This window comes from Cajanus cajan, chromosome 5 (genome assembly GCF_000230855.2).
Source record: "Cajanus cajan strain Asha chromosome 5, NIPB_CcT2T_4, whole genome shotgun sequence".
NCBI lineage: Eukaryota > Viridiplantae > Streptophyta > Magnoliopsida > Fabales > Fabaceae > Cajanus > Cajanus cajan.
The window spans coordinates 3,227,018-3,245,453 of NC_138521.1; the positions used below are offsets into that span (position 1 = coordinate 3,227,018).

General features: G+C 28.1%; 3 protein-coding genes across 4 annotated transcripts; all 3 read right to left on the bottom strand.

Moving 5' to 3' along the window:
* Positions 1-7,432: 7,432 nt before the first annotated feature.
* Positions 7,433-8,781, bottom strand: LOC109807544 (early nodulin-like protein 7). Its single transcript, XM_020370087.3, has 2 exons — positions 8,354-8,781; positions 7,433-7,950 (listed from the first exon to the last, which is right to left on the bottom strand). The coding sequence occupies exons 1-2, from the start codon at positions 8,541-8,543 to the stop codon at positions 7,598-7,600; spliced, it is 543 nt and encodes a 180-aa protein (XP_020225676.2). The 5' UTR covers positions 8,544-8,781; the 3' UTR covers positions 7,433-7,597.
* Positions 8,782-10,884: 2,103 nt separating this feature from the next.
* On the bottom strand, positions 10,885-12,891 carry LOC109809263 (CASP-like protein 3A1). Its single transcript, XM_020372517.3, has 3 exons — positions 12,428-12,891; positions 11,515-11,650; positions 10,885-11,314 (listed from the first exon to the last, which is right to left on the bottom strand). The coding sequence occupies exons 1-3, from the start codon at positions 12,694-12,696 to the stop codon at positions 11,099-11,101; spliced, it is 621 nt and encodes a 206-aa protein (XP_020228106.1). The 5' UTR covers positions 12,697-12,891; the 3' UTR covers positions 10,885-11,098.
* A 2,832-nt stretch (positions 12,892-15,723) lies between these two features.
* LOC109807295 (uncharacterized) lies at positions 15,724-17,612 on the bottom strand. Of its 2 annotated transcripts, none has more exons than XM_020369812.3 (3): positions 17,375-17,612; positions 17,230-17,292; positions 15,724-15,995 (listed from the first exon to the last, which is right to left on the bottom strand). In XM_020369812.3, the coding sequence occupies exons 1-3, from the start codon at positions 17,444-17,446 to the stop codon at positions 15,840-15,842; spliced, it is 291 nt and encodes a 96-aa protein (XP_020225401.1). In that variant the 5' UTR covers positions 17,447-17,612; the 3' UTR covers positions 15,724-15,839. The 2 variants fall into 2 exon arrangements, with proteins under 2 accessions (XP_020225401.1, XP_020225400.1); XM_020369811.3 differs by having other exon boundaries at positions 15,724-16,016; positions 17,375-17,592.
* Between the last annotated feature and the right edge of the window lie 824 nt (positions 17,613-18,436).

Here is an 18,436-nt window from a genome sequence, read left to right on the forward strand (position 1 = left end):
TGAAAAAGTTAACCCAAAAAATTAACAGAAATTTTGAAATTAATAAGAGAAGGATTGCGCTTTGGAAAATGTACCGTTGTAAGGTTTTGAATTTTTTCACATGTCTCCTTCTGATTAAGCCGTTGCAGTGTTTTGAAATTCTACGTCACAAGAAGAGTGCGTCATTTTAGAATTTAGACCCTAAAAAACAAAACATGTTTCATTCACGCGTCCAACGCTTCACTAAATTCTAGAAGTAACAACTTTTTCACATTCACATGATTAATGCAAAATCATTATCCAAAACCTAAATTATTGATTTTTAAAATTGAATCACACATATCAAGAAATACTTTTATTTTTTTTTCCTACCGCGAGTATTTTTCGATTTATTAAGGTAGAAACTAACTTAGCTTCTATTAGTGTAATTAGCTCGATGAAATTTTGTACACGATAAATTTGTCATATAAATTATTCTTGTAATGTGTTAAGACAAGATGTTTAACCATTTCGTCAATTAGTGATACAAACCTATGACTTTGGATCAATGAGGATAGTTTATTTAAAAAATATATATTTATTATATATATTTTAAAAATATTTAAAGACATAAATACTACACAAGAAAAGGAAAAAAAAAATCATTAAAAATGAAAATTGAGATGTAAAGAGATCATCATATAAAAAATAAATTAGTCAATATAAGACAAAAATCAACAAATTAGATATCAGAACACTAAGTTAAAAATATAAATTTAGAAGAAGACAAAAATTCATAATTCAAGACACATACACATATTATTGTTGATCAATATCAAAATGAAACTATTATGTTTTGATGATTATAAATGTAATTGAATAAACCTTTTGATGATTAAGAGTGCAACTTATAATTTGTCTTGTGATTTTTGTTTTATGCATGTTTAGTTTCATACTTAGGTGTTAAATCATTGGTTAGTCTATTATAAGTTGATGGTTGATGATTTAGGTTAATAATGAAGAGGTTTAAAATTTATTTAAAAAATATCTGGAGTGAAAAATTGAAGCATTAAGTTTTTACTCAAAGTTACAAAAATAATCAATTATTTGGTTAAATAATCAATTATTTCAAAAAGGAAACTTCATATAACATTTTTCATTTTCAAAACTAAGAGAGAACTGAACTTTTACGAATTCTAAACAATTGAGTGAGTTGTGAGCTAAGTTTACTTAAGTAGAAAGGCGTGTTACCCTTTGGTGGAACCTCTATCATGAATCAAGAGAATTGGATCACCATCATCAATCTACATGAAGAATTGTGGCTAAATGGTTTAGTCTTTACACCTATTCATATTTTTTGTACATCAGGTAATATCTTTCCTTGTTCTTTCAATATTTTTTGAGTAGGTTTATCAAGGTAAAAAGGTTATTGAGTAGGTTTCTTGTGGTGGGGTTCTACAAGATTTGCTTCTTGGGGTTCAAGAAGTGGTTTCTTTAATTTTGTTGAAGTGTAATGCATGTGATTTGTGATTGTAAGCCTTCTGAAAATAAAAGATTTACTAAAATACTCAATCGGGTTGATTGGAAATTGGATATATGTCACAGTGGTGGTGGTGGTTGAACTAGCATAAATCTTTGACACCTGTAGTTTTATCCTCCAAAAAAGAAAAAGAAAAAGTTGAAGTATCAAGCTCTGATGACTTAAACATGGAGCATTTCAATCTTATGGTAAGGAAGTTTAGCGAATTCTTGAGGAGAAAGAATAAGGCAACTCAAAGTTTCAACAAAAGGAACAACAAAGTGGAATAAGGAAATGTTGTTCCATTTAATTGCTTTGGATGTGGAAAGTAAGGGCACATTAAGGCCGATTGTCCTATCTATCTAAAAAAGCAACAAGAAGATAGGAAGGACAAAAAACAAGCCAAAGGAAAGATCTATATGGCATGGGGGGACAATGATACTAGCTCCTTTAATGACTCAACAGAGGATAAAGAGGCTAATTTGTGCTTGATGGTTGGAGTGGATCAACAAAATATAGTAAGTGATTCAGACCTTGAATCTACCCTAGATTGTGATTAGCTACAATAGGCACATGTAGGATAATATGGTTTGCATACATATTATAATAAACTTAGCATATTAAAAAATAAGTGTTTTCACTACTTTTTGTATATTTTTGTTGTAAAAAAAGTTAAAATTAATATATTATTTTTCATGTATATTTTTTTAAAAAATACAGCTAAGCATATCTTGCTAACTTATCTTTCTTAAAAAAAAATAAGTGAGTGTAAATTATCAAATACTTGTTAAGTCTGCTAACATACACCCATTTCTTTTTTAATAAGAGTATATTAACAAATTATAACTATAATATTTTTAAAATGCACGTAAATGTTACTTGCTAACTTACTCTTTATAAAACAAAAAAAATAAGTGGATGCGAATTAGCAAACTCACACTCACACACATACACAATATATATACGCACACACGCACACACACACACACACACACACACACACACACACACACACACACACACACATATATATATATATAGAGAGAGAGAGAGAAGAGATCCTTTTACTTTAGGAGTAAGTCTACCTAGACTTACTTCGTTCAATAACTCATGTTCTACATCAAATTTCAACGATCCAACCGTTCAATTTAAAGTTCTTAATGCATAGATCAAATTTGCAAATTTTTAGAAAATTTGAAAATCATTTGATACTTTATTTTCAAATTGACGGATAATCATAAAATCATTTTATACATTGACTCCAATTAATGAAACAAAGTATCAAATGATTTTCAAATTTTCTAAAAATTTGTAGATTTGATCTATGCATTAAGAACTTTAAATTGAACAGTTAGATCGTTGAAATTTGATGTAGAACACGAGTTATTGAATGAAGTAAGTTTAGGTAGAATTACTTCTGGAGTAAAAAGATCTTTCCTCATATATATATATATATATATATATATATGTATATATATATATATATATATATATATCATGTTAATTATAGTTAAGTAAGCTTAGTCAAGAGTTGATGGCTTACCCAAGTCCATATTATATTTTTTTTTAAAATAAAATAAAATTTTAATGTGAGAAAGGAATGATTAACCGATTGCTTAAATACTTATATTAAGAAAAATAATAATGAACGTGTTAAAAATGAGATAATTATTTAATATTAAATATGAAATTTCGTAAAAAATAATTGCAATGTATATTTATATTTCAAAAAATATATTATATGTTTATTACTACAAATTTATGTATGAGTATTATCTTTACTACTTAAAATTTTTTAATTCTTCATTGTGTATGACGTGTTTGGTAAAATTAGCTTATGAGTTTATTAAAAACTTATAAATTACAAGATAACTAGATATGAGTTGAAAAACCAAAAATTTATAAGCTAGCTTATTGTATTGAAAGATACTGGTAAAATTAGTTGTTAAGCTAACTAATTAATATAAAATGATATGTTTATTTATTTAACAAGGAGAGAAACAATAACATACCGACAAAATAGTTACTAAATTAAAAAGGGTAAAAAAAAATTCAAGTAGATTAATGATAATGAAAAAAACTAAATTTTTATAAGACATTAATTACTTCAATTAATTGAAATTTATAAAAATAAATTATAAACCCTTAAAATAAACTCGTATATTAAACAAATTTCTATTAATAAAAAGAGCTTATAAATTTGTAAATTAGTAAAATGAGTTTATGTCTAGTTTAACACATTCTTAATAATCATATTATTGATGCAACATGTAGTATTTATCAATAATTTTAATTAAATTTAAAATATTAATTATATTTATCAAGTCTTATACATAAACACTAAATCTTGTAAATAGAATAGAAAGAATATTTAATACCCTCCGTCCCTCCTTCCCACCTCGTACTGAGTGACATCTAAGGTCTTTTCACGTAAATTAAGAAAAATAATTTATTTAAGAGAATAATATTAATTAGGATCAATTTCTCGATATAATAGAACTTCTCAGGAGGCAAAATGAAATAAATCCAAAGAGTTGTCTTCAACTTTTGTCCAATTAAAAATCCTATCTAATTTCTCCCGGAAACTTCAAATAACCATTCTTTAAAGACGAGAATACCACCTTCAAAATAAAGGTAAAATAAATAAATAAAACATTAATTGCACTGGGTTAATATAGTGATCTAACATCCATATATGTTAAAATAATATTTAATCTATAAAAATTATATTTCATGAGTATAAACTAATCCTTATTTATAAGTGGGACACTACATAGATTATGTCTATGAAGAAAAAAAATACATTAATTGTGCCAAAGAAGTTTTACTAAATAAAACTAATCGTTTGCATTATTTTCGGACCTACTAGCATTAATAACAAAATAACAACATTACAATCGGACTGGTAATCCCACTAATTTTTAGGGTTTAGGGTTTCTTATTTTGGAGGACCTCTACTTCAAACCCATTAATGAAACATATATAGTTGCTTGGTGAAAAGTGAAAACAAAAGCTGGCTAGACTAATAGCCAAATTAACAAGTTGGTGGGACAATAAATTGTCCTGAGTTAATGCTTGCTAACTAGATAAAAGAGACAAAGATTGTCACCTCACTGTGACTTACAAAGCTGGATTGTGTGTCTTCCTTAAAAAAATCCGAATCAAATTTGGGGTTTTACTGATCAAATCATGCATGATCATGATCTAGTTATTTTATTCGCTGTTTAAAAATATCAGTGGTGTATGTTTCCTTTGATCTGCATCCAACACTTTGTACCACTACTCAAAAGATAAGATAGGTCACTTAGCTAGTATATATTGAACACTAGACTATTTAATAATTAAGCTCCCTTGTCATTTAAATTACTATATTGCTTGAGAAAACTCTAATTAAAGGGACGCACCTAAGAAACATGTAAAATGGGTAATAGTAGCAATAACTTAGCTCACCAAAATAGGAAAGTTGATTCAGTCACGATGCTTTCAAAAGTGGGAAAGGAAACAAATTTTGCAAACGTGTATGAATACTTAACAAAATAAAATTGAATTGTCGAACATGCCCTTTTGATAATCATATTCGGGACATACTTCATGCTATTTTTTGTTTTATATCACAAATTTCCATATAGCTTTTAGGTGTGATATTATTCATCCAACAAATTAAAATATAAAAACTAATGCTTTGTTTTTATAAATATACCTCATCATATATGTACAAGGTCCTTCAATCATTAAACTCAAACTTATTCCTTGAGCTATTCGATGCAAAATGTGTACTATTGATGATTAATGGCCCTGTCTGGTTTTAAATTATTTGAAAATTACAGCCACCACTTACAATAATGCATGAAGATTAAAAAAATGCCCTTTTAAAAGGAGATATTGTACGTAGATTTTGATCCAGAAAGTAATGGCAGTTTTATCAAGTGGTGGGATCATATAATCAATGTGATGTCATTGTTCTACATTGAGTTTCTTAACTGTCTTTTGTTTTAAAGTTGTACAAAAAAGAGTAATAATCGATTGGATGCATGTTAGATGCGAGGATTGATATGAAAAGACAAACACACTGACAGAGGAGAAACCCAGATATTTAAAAATTGATCAAAGACTAGCACTAATTGATTGAATTATTTACAATAAAGCCCGTGCTAAAATCAATTCAATTAAGCATATATATGTTATTATATATATAGTTGGTACCAAGAGATAATTAAACAATCATTCATCTAGAGAAAAAAAATAAGTATCAATTATTATAGCCAGAAAACAAATTTTTGCATAACCATAAGAAAGGAAGCTGATATATACACAGTTACCAAGTATGGATTTATTTAGTTTCAATATCTTATGTCGCTTCATTTTCTATCACACACATAATGCGTATATTCAACTTGAATAGATTGGTGTTGGAATTTCTTTATAATTGATGAAATGGAGAAAACCATAAGGGTCATACGAGGAACTATGTAATGCAGAGGAAATTATCCTCAAGATAAATATTTTTTTCTAAATCAAAGGTGATTTGGTTATCTCTTAAAAAAAATACATACACAAATCTCCAAAAAATTTAGGCGAATATCTTTATATTTATAAATTGTTTATTGTCTTTTTGTAATTGGAATAGAGAGGAATCCAAGAATAAATAAGTGAGAATCCTCCTTGAGATAGATTTAGGCCTCTCAAAAAAAAAAAAGAAAAAAAAAAAAAGAAACACATGTAATACAAATGAATAAAGAAAGAAATGTATTTTTACCATACATGTTAAGATTGAAAATTCATCTTGTACTAAGAGAATGTAATTATAAAATTAATAGTCTAGATTTATTTGGTTTTGGACTAAGGTCTGAGAGTTCTTCCTTACATTAAGAAGATTTTGTACTTTAAAATTCTCAATATTATTTTTCTTTTCTCACATACTTTATTTACATGTAATATCTATGTTAAATTTACAAAGGAAGAAATTTATCTAGTTGATTTCCAATAATTGGCTATAGTACGTTGAAGGGAGAGGTTGATTCCTTTTGGTGGGCTCTATCAATAATTATAATGTTTATGTGCCCAATTATGTTTATTACACGAGTTAATCACTTATATATTGTTAGTGTAAAGTTTTTTTACACCAGTAATTAATTATATCTTTTAATTGTGTTATGTTACTGTAAACACATTTACTTTTAAATGTAACATAACATAATTAAAAGATATAATTAGTTGCCAATTTAAAAAAATTTTACATTGATAGTGTATAAGTGATTAACTCATATTACACTATCCATAAGGTGTCACATTTTAGCTTGGTCCTACTGGTTTTTAATCTTTTTTCCTTTTTCTTTTTTACCTAATTGGACCACGTGGCTCGTTTATAGAAACTATATCCAAATAGTTTCATTATTCTATTAATTTGGTTAGACCCATTTTTCATTTTTCCTTTTAGTATTTTATGGCAGTGTAAAGCACGCTGTACTTTTTACGAGTATTATACACTAAATAAACAAAAGCCCATTTCTCATTTTTCTTTGGTATCTTTTCCTCCTTTCATGGAGGAAATTGGGCATAAATTTACCAAATTCTAAACAAGAAGCAAGCATTTTGCCTGTAAGAAAAAACAATCTCTCTCTTTTTGGGTGCTACAAGAAAGGTTAACTAGTAAATGCAAAATCAAAAAAAAAAAATGGCCTTAAACGAGTTTGAACCTTTGGTATGGGGCTTTTGAAAGCCCAAATTTCAGCCTTTTCCGATTTGGGCAATTAATGGGAAAGACATAAAGTGGGCTCACTGGGCTGTGCATACGAAGGTGATTTTAATGGGGGTAAAATGTGATGTGGTGTGAATAGTACCAAAATGAATCCATCCATTATTATACAAACATATCAAGTACCATGGTTTTCAATATATGGCCTGATAGCTTTATCATAGTAAATTTTACATATACAAAAATAACACAATAAATGATGAGGAAATCAAGGTATATATGATTATAAATAGAGGACAAAAATAATAACACAATATCAACAAAGTAGAGTTCAAATGCTAATGCTAATACCTAGACAAATTAGACTCCAAAAGCAATTAAAAAAAAACTAGTTAAGCACTGTGACCAGAAGAAGAAATTAAAGTTCAAGATGCTAAAAGCAGCACAAGTACTAGAAATGTGGTGAAAAGAGCCATAATGGAGGAAGAAACCCCTGAGCTATGAGAAGTTGGAGGAGACAATGGTGAGGAACCTTGTGGTGGAATTGAAATAGGTGGTGGAGAGTTTGGAATTGTGTGTGGAGACATCACCTCTACAATCAACTTTTGTCCATTCTGGCAATGATCTTCAGTTCCACTGATGAAGTAGAATGCTCCAGGGCTATCAAGAATCACTGTGCTGTTCCCATCATCAAATGTATTGATGGGATCGTTTGAGTCACAATGAAAGTATTCCCATTTCTCCACATTCAAAACTGTGTCATTCTGGTACTCAAAAACTGCACAAAACAACATGTCTGTATTAAGATAAAACTTATATGCGGTAACATAGGTTTATTTGGTACTGTTTGATAATCATAATTGGAATTCACCACCATAAATATAAAAAAAAAAATTCATTAAATGTCAATTATACATGCAACATTAACAATTACTTAATTTTTGTCCATTATACAACACAACACAACACATTGGTTTCTATTTTTATCCATTAGACACATAACATTTCTCTCTCCCTTTTTCTTCTTTCTAATAGTTGAAACTTGAAACCTACCTACTTAATTTCTGAAGTAAAGACATATGACAAAATAAAATAATAAACTGTAAGACGCAGGTGACAAAGAAAGGTTGCATGGTCCCATGCAAATGCAATGAATAAATGAGTGGTGTAACATTTATTACCCAAAGAGTCACCAACTTGAAACCTGTTCCATGCAGCCCATTGATTATAAAATGCAGTGTCGTTGGGATTAGGTTCATGCCAACCCACTTTGAATTGCTTAGCACCTTCAACCGGGGTATCCATCACAGCCAAGACAACGATCCAAGCAACACAGAGGATGCTCAAAAGGGATGCCATATTTGTGTTCATCTTAATTCCTCACTCTCAAATGCAATAACTAATGGTCGTAACATTGTGGAGAGAAGTACATATAAGAGAGTGGTGTTTTACGTGGGGGGCGTGACGGTTATTATCATTAGGAGGTTTTGTTTTGTTGGCAATTACGTGTGTGAAATGTTTGTGGGTTCATGGGTATGTTCATGCTGGCAAATTGGAATTATAGAATTTTCAGGAAGACTTATGTTATGTCATTCAAATTCTGAATTGAAATTCAGCAATCATAGATAAGTGAGCATGCTTTTAATTTGAGCTTATCACTCGAACAAACGTAACAGCGGAAAACAAGGAGAATAAATAATGGACCCCAAAAAAGGGATCATGTTCACCTTTGTGGGCCTAAGCCTGAACAGAATTTAAGTCATTAAATCATTGCTTTGAATTGGATCTACTATGGACTCCAAAGACACGATAACAAAATTGGTCCCTTACAATCAATGAGTCGTACGTAAGTTATTTAATGGAATAGGGAAAATGGCCTACACTGTTTTCAGACAAATATTTACTAATATTTATATTTCACTTATTTTAATACGAACTTAACCGTGAAAAAAAAAAACAACTTAATTTTGTGACATATACATAGTACCAATCAAATGTAATATTAATATATTAGTGCCTTAAATCTTATTTTTTTTAACATAACCCTAAATTACGTTTTTATGTAATTGTTTACAATATTTTCGTTCAAATTTATTTTCTTCTATTTTAATTTGGGCTTTCTAACCTGGCGTCAAGTTTACCAAACTTATTTAATCGAAACTTTAGTTTATGTTTAATTTGATTTTCTAACATTTCAACTCAATTAAATGATCAGATTTACTTAGATTTGTCACTAGTGATGTTCTAACATTATAATGAGAATAGATAAATATATCCTTTTATTTTAATTAAATTACTAATATATATTTAAAAATATTGTGTTTTGTACTTCTTAATTTTATATATTGAATTCACTAATGATCGTTTTTAATTTTTTTTGTTTTATTCTTTGTATATACGATGATGATTAATTTTTAATTTTTTTAAGGATTTAAGATTTGGGATTTAGGATTTAGAATTTGACACCAAGGCTCGAAACTAGTGTTGACATTTTTAAAGCCTAGGCGAAACTATCAATATAGGCTTATAATTTTTTAGATATGGAATATTTGTTGGTTTCACCAATATATAATTGGTTTTCTTGATACCCTACTTAAGCAAATTGAATCCAATACTACTTGAGCTAACGCCTTTGTTGCTATTAATCCTTATATATAAACATTTATAACAAATTATATGTATATGATTTAATTAAAAATAACATACTTTGTTACATTAAATAAATAACATAATGTTAACAAATTAACAAATATTTATTATATTTTTCATTCAATTTATTACTTCTATAATATCTTTTATTATAAAATATTTATAAATAACTTTGAGGACCAAAAGTGGTACATCTCTAAATTAGGACCAAAACAGGACAAAATTTTTTAAAGACTAAAGCCAAACTTAAAAAAAATTTATAGAGACCAAATACATTTTTATTTTGATTTATTATTAAGGAGTATTCTTTATCATATATGATAATTGATCTTTTTTAAAAGTTTGACAAATATAAGATAAATGAACATTTTCTTTCAAATTTACATTTTATACATACGATAATTTAAATAAATAAATATATATATATATATATATATATTATTTTATTAAAATATAACTTTTATTTTTAAAATATATTATTTTTTGGATAAAAAAAATATGTATGTGTAAAATGGTAGTAGGAACACTTATCCCACTACCCTCTATGTAGATCTGTCCCTGATCAGAACATACTTATTTTATGGAAACTAAAATATAAGTCTAATTTTATTTTTAAAGACAATACAAAAATTATCTCACAATTATATATATATATATATATATATAATTGAGCCTTTTTAGTTATGGATCTATAATTGATTCCCTTTTGGTCATGGGCATGGATGGTCGCACCTCTGGTTAGGGCCCGCTGGGTAGGGTGTCAAGTTTTGTTCTTGAAATGTTCAAGTACCCACCTTTTCTATTTCACAATATTGGATATTTTAATCTAAATTTATATAATGCTCAATCGCAATTTTAAAACTAATCCGTCATATGTTGTAAATTAGAAGTCATATTCATAATAAATTTTAGACATCCATTAAAAAATTTAAAACCAACTACAATTTGAAAAAAAAAACATTAATATTAATTCGAATAACTAAAGCCTAAATCTAAAGGATAATAGAAGTATTAAGCCTTATTTTGTAGTTTCTAGTTTCTTGAGCAAGTTACTAGTATGTAATTAAAAGTTAAAAGTATAAGATTGCTTATAGCAATCGTATTGCCATATAATTCATTCACATATCACAAGTCTTCGTAACATATGAGAAATAACATCTGGCACACAAGATGCAACGTTTATGAAAACATGAACACTGACTACAAGGTCTAAAAGGGTAAGGAAGATATTATAGTATGACATGTTTGGTTACATTTTCCGTGTAATATAAAACATTTCAGTGTTGGGATAGCCATATTACATCCTGAACAGCTGAGGTAGCTAGAATAAAACAGCTGGTGAAAGTGAAGGCTATTGAGATGGCAACATGGTCACAAAACTTGTGCAAAGGCTTGCAAAAATTTGGCAGAGCCGTGTGTCTAATTCCTGTGCGATTCAGATTGGTCACTCCAGATGCAGCAGATCCAGCACTCATCAATGCATAAGCAAATGCCTGCAATTTCATCACAATTTAACCCTTATAAAGTAGTACCACTTTATTATGGAGAAGCTAATCATGGTAGCAAGTTGTAAATAATTTAGAAATGTGACATAAAAGTAAGTCTCACTCCCCATAATGTTAAACTTTAATATATTATATGTATTAATTTTGATCTCATGAAGAACCTTAGAAACATGCATAACCATATATACCTGATCCCCAGCAAAAATAAGCCATGCATGATTTCTGGAAGGAATCACAGAAGACATCCTAAGAAATCTCGATGTGCCAATCAGTAGTTGCAACAAGGAATGCGCTGCGACAGCAGCTGAAACCCCAACAAGATATCTGCCAATGACAATTTGACAACAATCACCAAACATTCTTATAAATAACACTAGTTAAGCAATAAATTTTAGATTGAAGAGGTTATAGTTTCAATTTCAAGTTGTAGACTAGTATGTCACAAATTTGAGGGAAGTTAAAAAATTTGCATAGTCCAAAACGACATAGAGGCAAGGGGACAAAGAATCACTTAAAAAATGTGCAAAAGAAAGGGAAAAAAGAGAAATTCCATCACGGGCCTAAGACTGTTCATTCAAATGTCATCATGACTAGAAAAAAAGCCTCGCCAAGGTCCCACTTTTTACAGTCAAATTTGTCTGCAACCCACAGCCCTAAGATATTGCTGGCAAAAAAATAATAAATAAAATAAAATAAGAAAAGCAAACACGCATCAACTAGTGAGAAAATGAAGCATCGGTTTTTAATATGAAACTTGATAGCCTATATTTCGAATTTAACTAGCTCTTTCCTCTTAGTTCTAATTTTCTTGGGATTCTTCTGAGAAGAAACATGTTTTTAGTTAGTTCAGAAACACAACTTACATGACATTTTTTACTTTTCTCTCTTCTCTAACAAAAAAAAAAAAATAGGGCGAAAATTTATTATAAAATAAAAAACTAAAGAAACAACAAAACCCCGTTTTTTTTTTTTTTTTTTCATGAACAAACCATCAAAATAGCATAACAAAAAAAGGTTTTAAAAAAAAACGAAACGCAACAATTAACAAAATAGAAAAACAAAACTTGAAGCAACAGATAAAAAAAAATGGAAGAAGCGTACTGATAGGACTCAGAGAAAGACCACTTGGAGTGAAGAGGTAAGAGAAAGCCATAGATGGAGACAGAGCTAGATTCCTTGGCAGTGACCATTAGTGAGATGGCAACAACAGAGGAGGCCATGCACAATGCTCTCAGAACCAATTGCATGGCCTCCACCCTCCGGCGCCGGCGGGTCCCTTCGGCGGCTTCGACGAGGGGTCCACTCATTGTTCCACTGCTCTCCAACGCCGCCACCTTCGACTCCTCTGGTGTTCTCTGTTCAGTCACCATCTTCCACTTTGTACTCTGTTTTCCTTACCCTGCTTTGCTTTGCTCTGTTTTTTTTTTTTTTTTTTTTTTTTTTTCTAAAAGCAGAGGAAATGGTGAGTTTTATCGGTGACTTGTGTTGAATGATTAGGTGAACGCTTAAATGGGGGCTGACAGAGTGAGAATGGGAGAGAGACTGCGTGTTGCCATGGGAGCTCTCTTACCAATTCTATTTATACACTATTTATATTAGTATTTAATTCACAAGAAAAAATACTATCATAATATATATATATATATATATTTAATAAATTTAATTTAAATTAATAATTTATGTTTTATATCAAATTTTAATAGTTTAATAATTAAAATAAAAAATTTGATATATAAATTATGTTTGTAAATTTTTAAAAAATTTAAAAATTATTTAATATTTCGTTTAATCAATTCAAATCGATGGATAATTATAAAAATATTTTATTAATTAATTTAAATTAATAAAATGAAGTATTAAAAAATTAAATTTTTAAAAATTTGTAAATTTAATTTATGTATTAAAAATTTTTAATTCAATAATTAAATTATTAAAATTTGACGTAAAAAATAAATTACTAAGTAAAATGAGTCTAAATTGATTTAGACTTAGAGTTAATGGATTTTATATTGAGAAAAAAAATGAGATATATGTGTACTTCAAATGTAAGTTTTGCTAGACTTATTTCACTCAATATCAAACACCATCGATCTAATAGTTGAATTAAAATTTTTAGTACATATATTTAGTTTGTAAATTTTAAAAAAATTAAAAATTGTTTGAAATTTTGTTTCATTAATTCAACTTAACATATAGAATATTTTTATAATTACCCATCAATTTAATTAAAGAAACGAAATATCAAATAATTTTAATTAATGAGACGGAATATTAAATATTTTTAATTTTTAAAAAAATTTATATATTTGATTTATACATTAAAAACTTTTAATTTAACGATTGAGTTATTAAAATTTAATATAAAATATAAGTTATTGAGTAAAGTAAGTGAATTTTTCTTGTCTTTATATACACACATAAGAGGAGGGATCCACTTATTCTAAAATTAAATTTTGATATACTTATTCTACTAAATAACTCATATTTTATATAACATTTTAACGATCCAACAGTTAAATTAAATTTTTTTATGCATAAATTAAGTTTAAAAATTATAAACATATGATACTTCATTATATAAATCAAATTAAAATATAAAATATTTTTATTATTTATCAATATGAAATTAATAAAATAAAATATCAAATAATTTAAAAAAATAAAAAAAATTTATAAAATTAATCTATACATTAAAAACTTCTAATTGAACGATTTAATCGTTGATTTAATCGTTGAAATTTAATGTAAGAAATAAGTTATTAAATAAAGTAAATTTTAATTTTCTTTTTGGAATAAATAGATTTATTTTCTATATATGTGTGTGAGAGAATTTTGTCCACACATTATTCACACTGAATTTGAAATGAAAAAAATAATATCCCATCTGTCTTATATTAAGTATGTATCCTTCTAGTTTTATATATATATATATATATATATATATATATATATATATATATATATATATATATATATATATAAATAAAAAAATTAATAAATAAATAAAAATAAAATTTATTAAAATTTATTTTGTAACTAATCTTCTTTATAAAAAATGATGCAAAGCAAAAATATTTTTTTATATAATAATATTAGGAACATAAATATAAAAAAATAAGTAATTAATACTGTATTAAAGAACTAACATCTTATTATAAGACTTATTTTTCTTTTAATGTGACACTTATTATAGAATGACAGAAGTAATAGAATATTTATGTAAAAACTTTAAGGAAGAATATTTTTAAATAGTAATATGTTCTGATGTTTTAAAATTATAATTAAAAATGAATTTTAAATTATTCTGTGAAATTTTAGTAAATATTTTTAAAAAACGTAGTAGACTATAATTTTTTAATCTTACATATTAGCCATATATATTTATATGTAGATTATCACTGGATATTAAAATTCTTATTAAATAATAATATTAAAATTAGAAATTTTTTAATATAAATAAACCTGGAAAATTAAACTTCAACTTTTTTAACAACTTAAATATATTTCGGGGAAAAAATTAATATTAAGAGCTGCTAGGAATTATTTTATAAATAAATAAATTTTAACTAAAATCTTATTTAATTTATTTTTGTTTTCTTTGTTTAAAATATTTATAGAAAAATTTTGGAGTACAACATAATCACTATATAATTATGGTGTTTTGCAAGTCACGGGCGTTGCGTCGGTGAGCAACTCTGTTGGTGGGTAGCCCATTCTTATTTTATTTTCACTTCTTTCTCATCTCTCATCAATAAAAATTAAAAGTAATTCATCATTAAATTAATAAAATATGCACAAATTATAAATATTAACTTTTCTTAAACGTGAATCAAGTTTAAGCGTTTAAAGTCATCCAAAATTTTAAATTTAAATCTCTTTATCATCATTATACACAGATAAAAATATTCTCTCAAAAGAAGTTAAAAAAAAACAAAAAAGGGAAAAGGAAAATACAATCATATGATGGAGTCATATTGACTAAGGACTACACATATAAAGAATACAAACGTGTACTCTTTCTGGACTGAAATATAATATTATATATATTAAATTAGTTAATTAACATCATTTAATTAACTTTTCTTTCTTAATTATCCTTTATTAAAACTTGTTATGAAGAAAACCTCAAAATCCTAATTTTCAATTATCTGAAAATGTTTAACATTGAAACAAAACAAAGGGCCCAAAAAGATGTCAACAAATTAAAGCCCAGATAACAGCAGTCCACACAAACACATATGGTACTTGTAAATTCTAAGACAGTATCTTAAGATTCTTAACATCCTAAAAATTATATGAACACGCTGGGGTAGGCCCACTACCCAAAGAGTCCTACGGTTGTTTGTGTAAGCTTGAAATCATGCCCTAAACCCAAAAAATAAAAGGAACGAAAAATGTACTTGATGGTGCCTTGAAAACCCTGCACTTTATTTGCAATATTTTTGTTTGACATCACTTGCATGAGAAGAAAAAAAAAACAAGAGGAGGAATTGAATACAATGGCATGCATTAATCAAAAGGGTGCAGAAAGGGGTTGCTTAAATAGGTTTTCAGTAGTGCAAGCGCATTGGCAATGGCAACCTTTGTCGTCAGGGATAGTCTCAGACTTCTTCATGCAGTCAAGAAGAAGCTTCTCATGAGTTAGGGTTCCATTTTCATCATCCTCCTCCTGTATTGGATGAATCAGTCCCTTCATTCACAAACATTAAGCAAAAAATAGTAAGCACATGTATTGCTACTTTCAACAAAGTCCTTCAAATTTCATCTTAGTAAAACTTATCAAGTCTGTGTGGCTTTTCCTTCAATGGGCCAATTTATTTATTTATTTTATTCATGTAGTGTCTCAACATTGATAATTAAATATTAATTTGAACTTATAAAAAGTAACTTTTATTAGTCAAATAACTTGAAAGCACTAATTTAACTCTTTATATCTCAAAATAGGCCTTAGAGTCAAGAAACTTGATTATAAACAGATTTATTTATATTTAATAAAGATATAAAATTTGAATCTTTAATTATTTTTCCTTAGAGGAAGAAACAAATAGATTTTGTAAAAAATGTATATATGTGCATTCCTAATATACAGATACACATTAATTGGAAGGTGTTTACATGGTCAACCTTTCATCTTGAATAATTGTATACTTTTGATGAAATTTGAAGAAGTAGTAGTATAGTACAAAATAAAGTAAAGATATGCATATGATTGGTGTATATGGATTTTGGCCGCCTTTAGTTATGATGAGAAGAAGAAGTACACTGAACATGTGTTGTGGGCTTTACTTCCACTTCCTCAGAGGGATGGGACCTCTTTTATTAAATGAGAGTACAACAAATACCGATTATTGTACTAGGTGACCTAAGTATGTTGCCCTATAGGTTGGGAATTAATTAATTTCACTATTCTCTTACTATAAATTTATGATTGTTTAAGTAATTTGCATTAGTAAAACTGTGAATAATCAGCAACTTGATTTTCTATGTTCAAATAATCACAAGTTAAATCTAAGTTTATATTTGAGGCAGATAATAATTACATCAGTACGGAAGATAGGGGCTTTTTTAAAGGAGGGTAACCGGATTGCGATTTACTTGGAAACTCAGTCAACCTAATCTAACTACATTTTAATATGTTAACTTGAGTTCATTTCAGCTGACCTTATTATAATTGGATTAAATGTGAGGTTAATGAGTTTCAAATCTGTTTTTAACTTATATGTTAATGAGGTATTACTATTTTAATTAGTCAATTGGACTATTGAATCTAAAATAAGCAACCCTTCCTCATTTCTCTTTATTGATTTAATTATCAACAAAATCCAACAGTAAATACTGGATTCACCGGTTATAAAATTCTTCTAAGCACATACACAAAAATGTTTTGGGATTGGAAATGATACCTCAATAAACAGAGCTGATGCTTCACATGGTTCCAACTTTTGAACAACCTCTGCAGCTACTTCCTGCAAGAAACAACAGAATATTAGGAAATTTAGCCTCCAAAGCAAACTCAATGAATGAATAGTGGCGTAAGAAGTTATGTACCCTTGCTTGTGTGAGCTGCACTTGATTCAGTGTCCTAGGCTCCAACTCAATGGGGCAAGAAGTGTTGGCCATAATAAGTAACAAATAAACTCAGATATGATCTCCAAACTAAATAATTTCATCAGTTTCAATTGTAGTCCATCACCTAAAGCAATATATATTGTGTTTTATATAACCAACAAGAAGCATGATATTTTTCAACACATTCACGGGCTCTTTGTGTTGTGCTAACAAGTTTGTGGCCAAAATTAAGACAAACATGTTTCATATCCCGTGGCTTAGTTAAGGATAAAGTTTCATCCTTGCTTTTCACTTCAAATGCTCTTACTAATCATTTCACGGTCAGTATCTATGTTTGGTGTTTACGAAGTGTTTCATTGGTTGGATTATTGTGGCCAACAAGAAGCAGAGGGAAAAGGGTGCACGTGCACATCAGACTTTGATACATACTTTTTTATTGACTGGTATTTTGTGCGACTTAGGTTACCTTCATGCGTTCCTTACATATTAAGGGCAAACAGAAATGTAATCACAAGCAGCATATTCTAATTTGATTTGACTGTTCAAAGGTTAGAAAGGTCACTGGATTCTTCAATATTTTGCCTTAGATATTAAGGGCCATGATCAATCCTACTTCTTAAGAATTTGGCTTTAGTTGTGATAATTAAAGTCATAATTTCAAAAGAATAACAATATAGATTTTTTATTTGGTTTTAGACCTGTTCTGCACTTCCTGCAGTGTAATACCAATTTTGGACATGGGAAAAAGGGTCATTACTATTGGGAATAGGAGCTAAGAGTTAACCTTTAGGTCCAATTCTTAGGATCCATGTTGAGAAATAACGTTTGCAAAATTAAACTTTGGAATTGTAGTTGTGAACCTAGCTAGTGCTACAAACACACACTATTCACTGAGTTACAAGTATGAGCATACAATTATGTCAAATAGTTAGGCCCAAAGAGCGATGGTTGTGGTTGATTTGGATCATATAATGACGAATTAATAAAATATGGGCTAAGTGAAACTAGATTCTCTGAAACCTTTTTTTTTAAATACCCTAA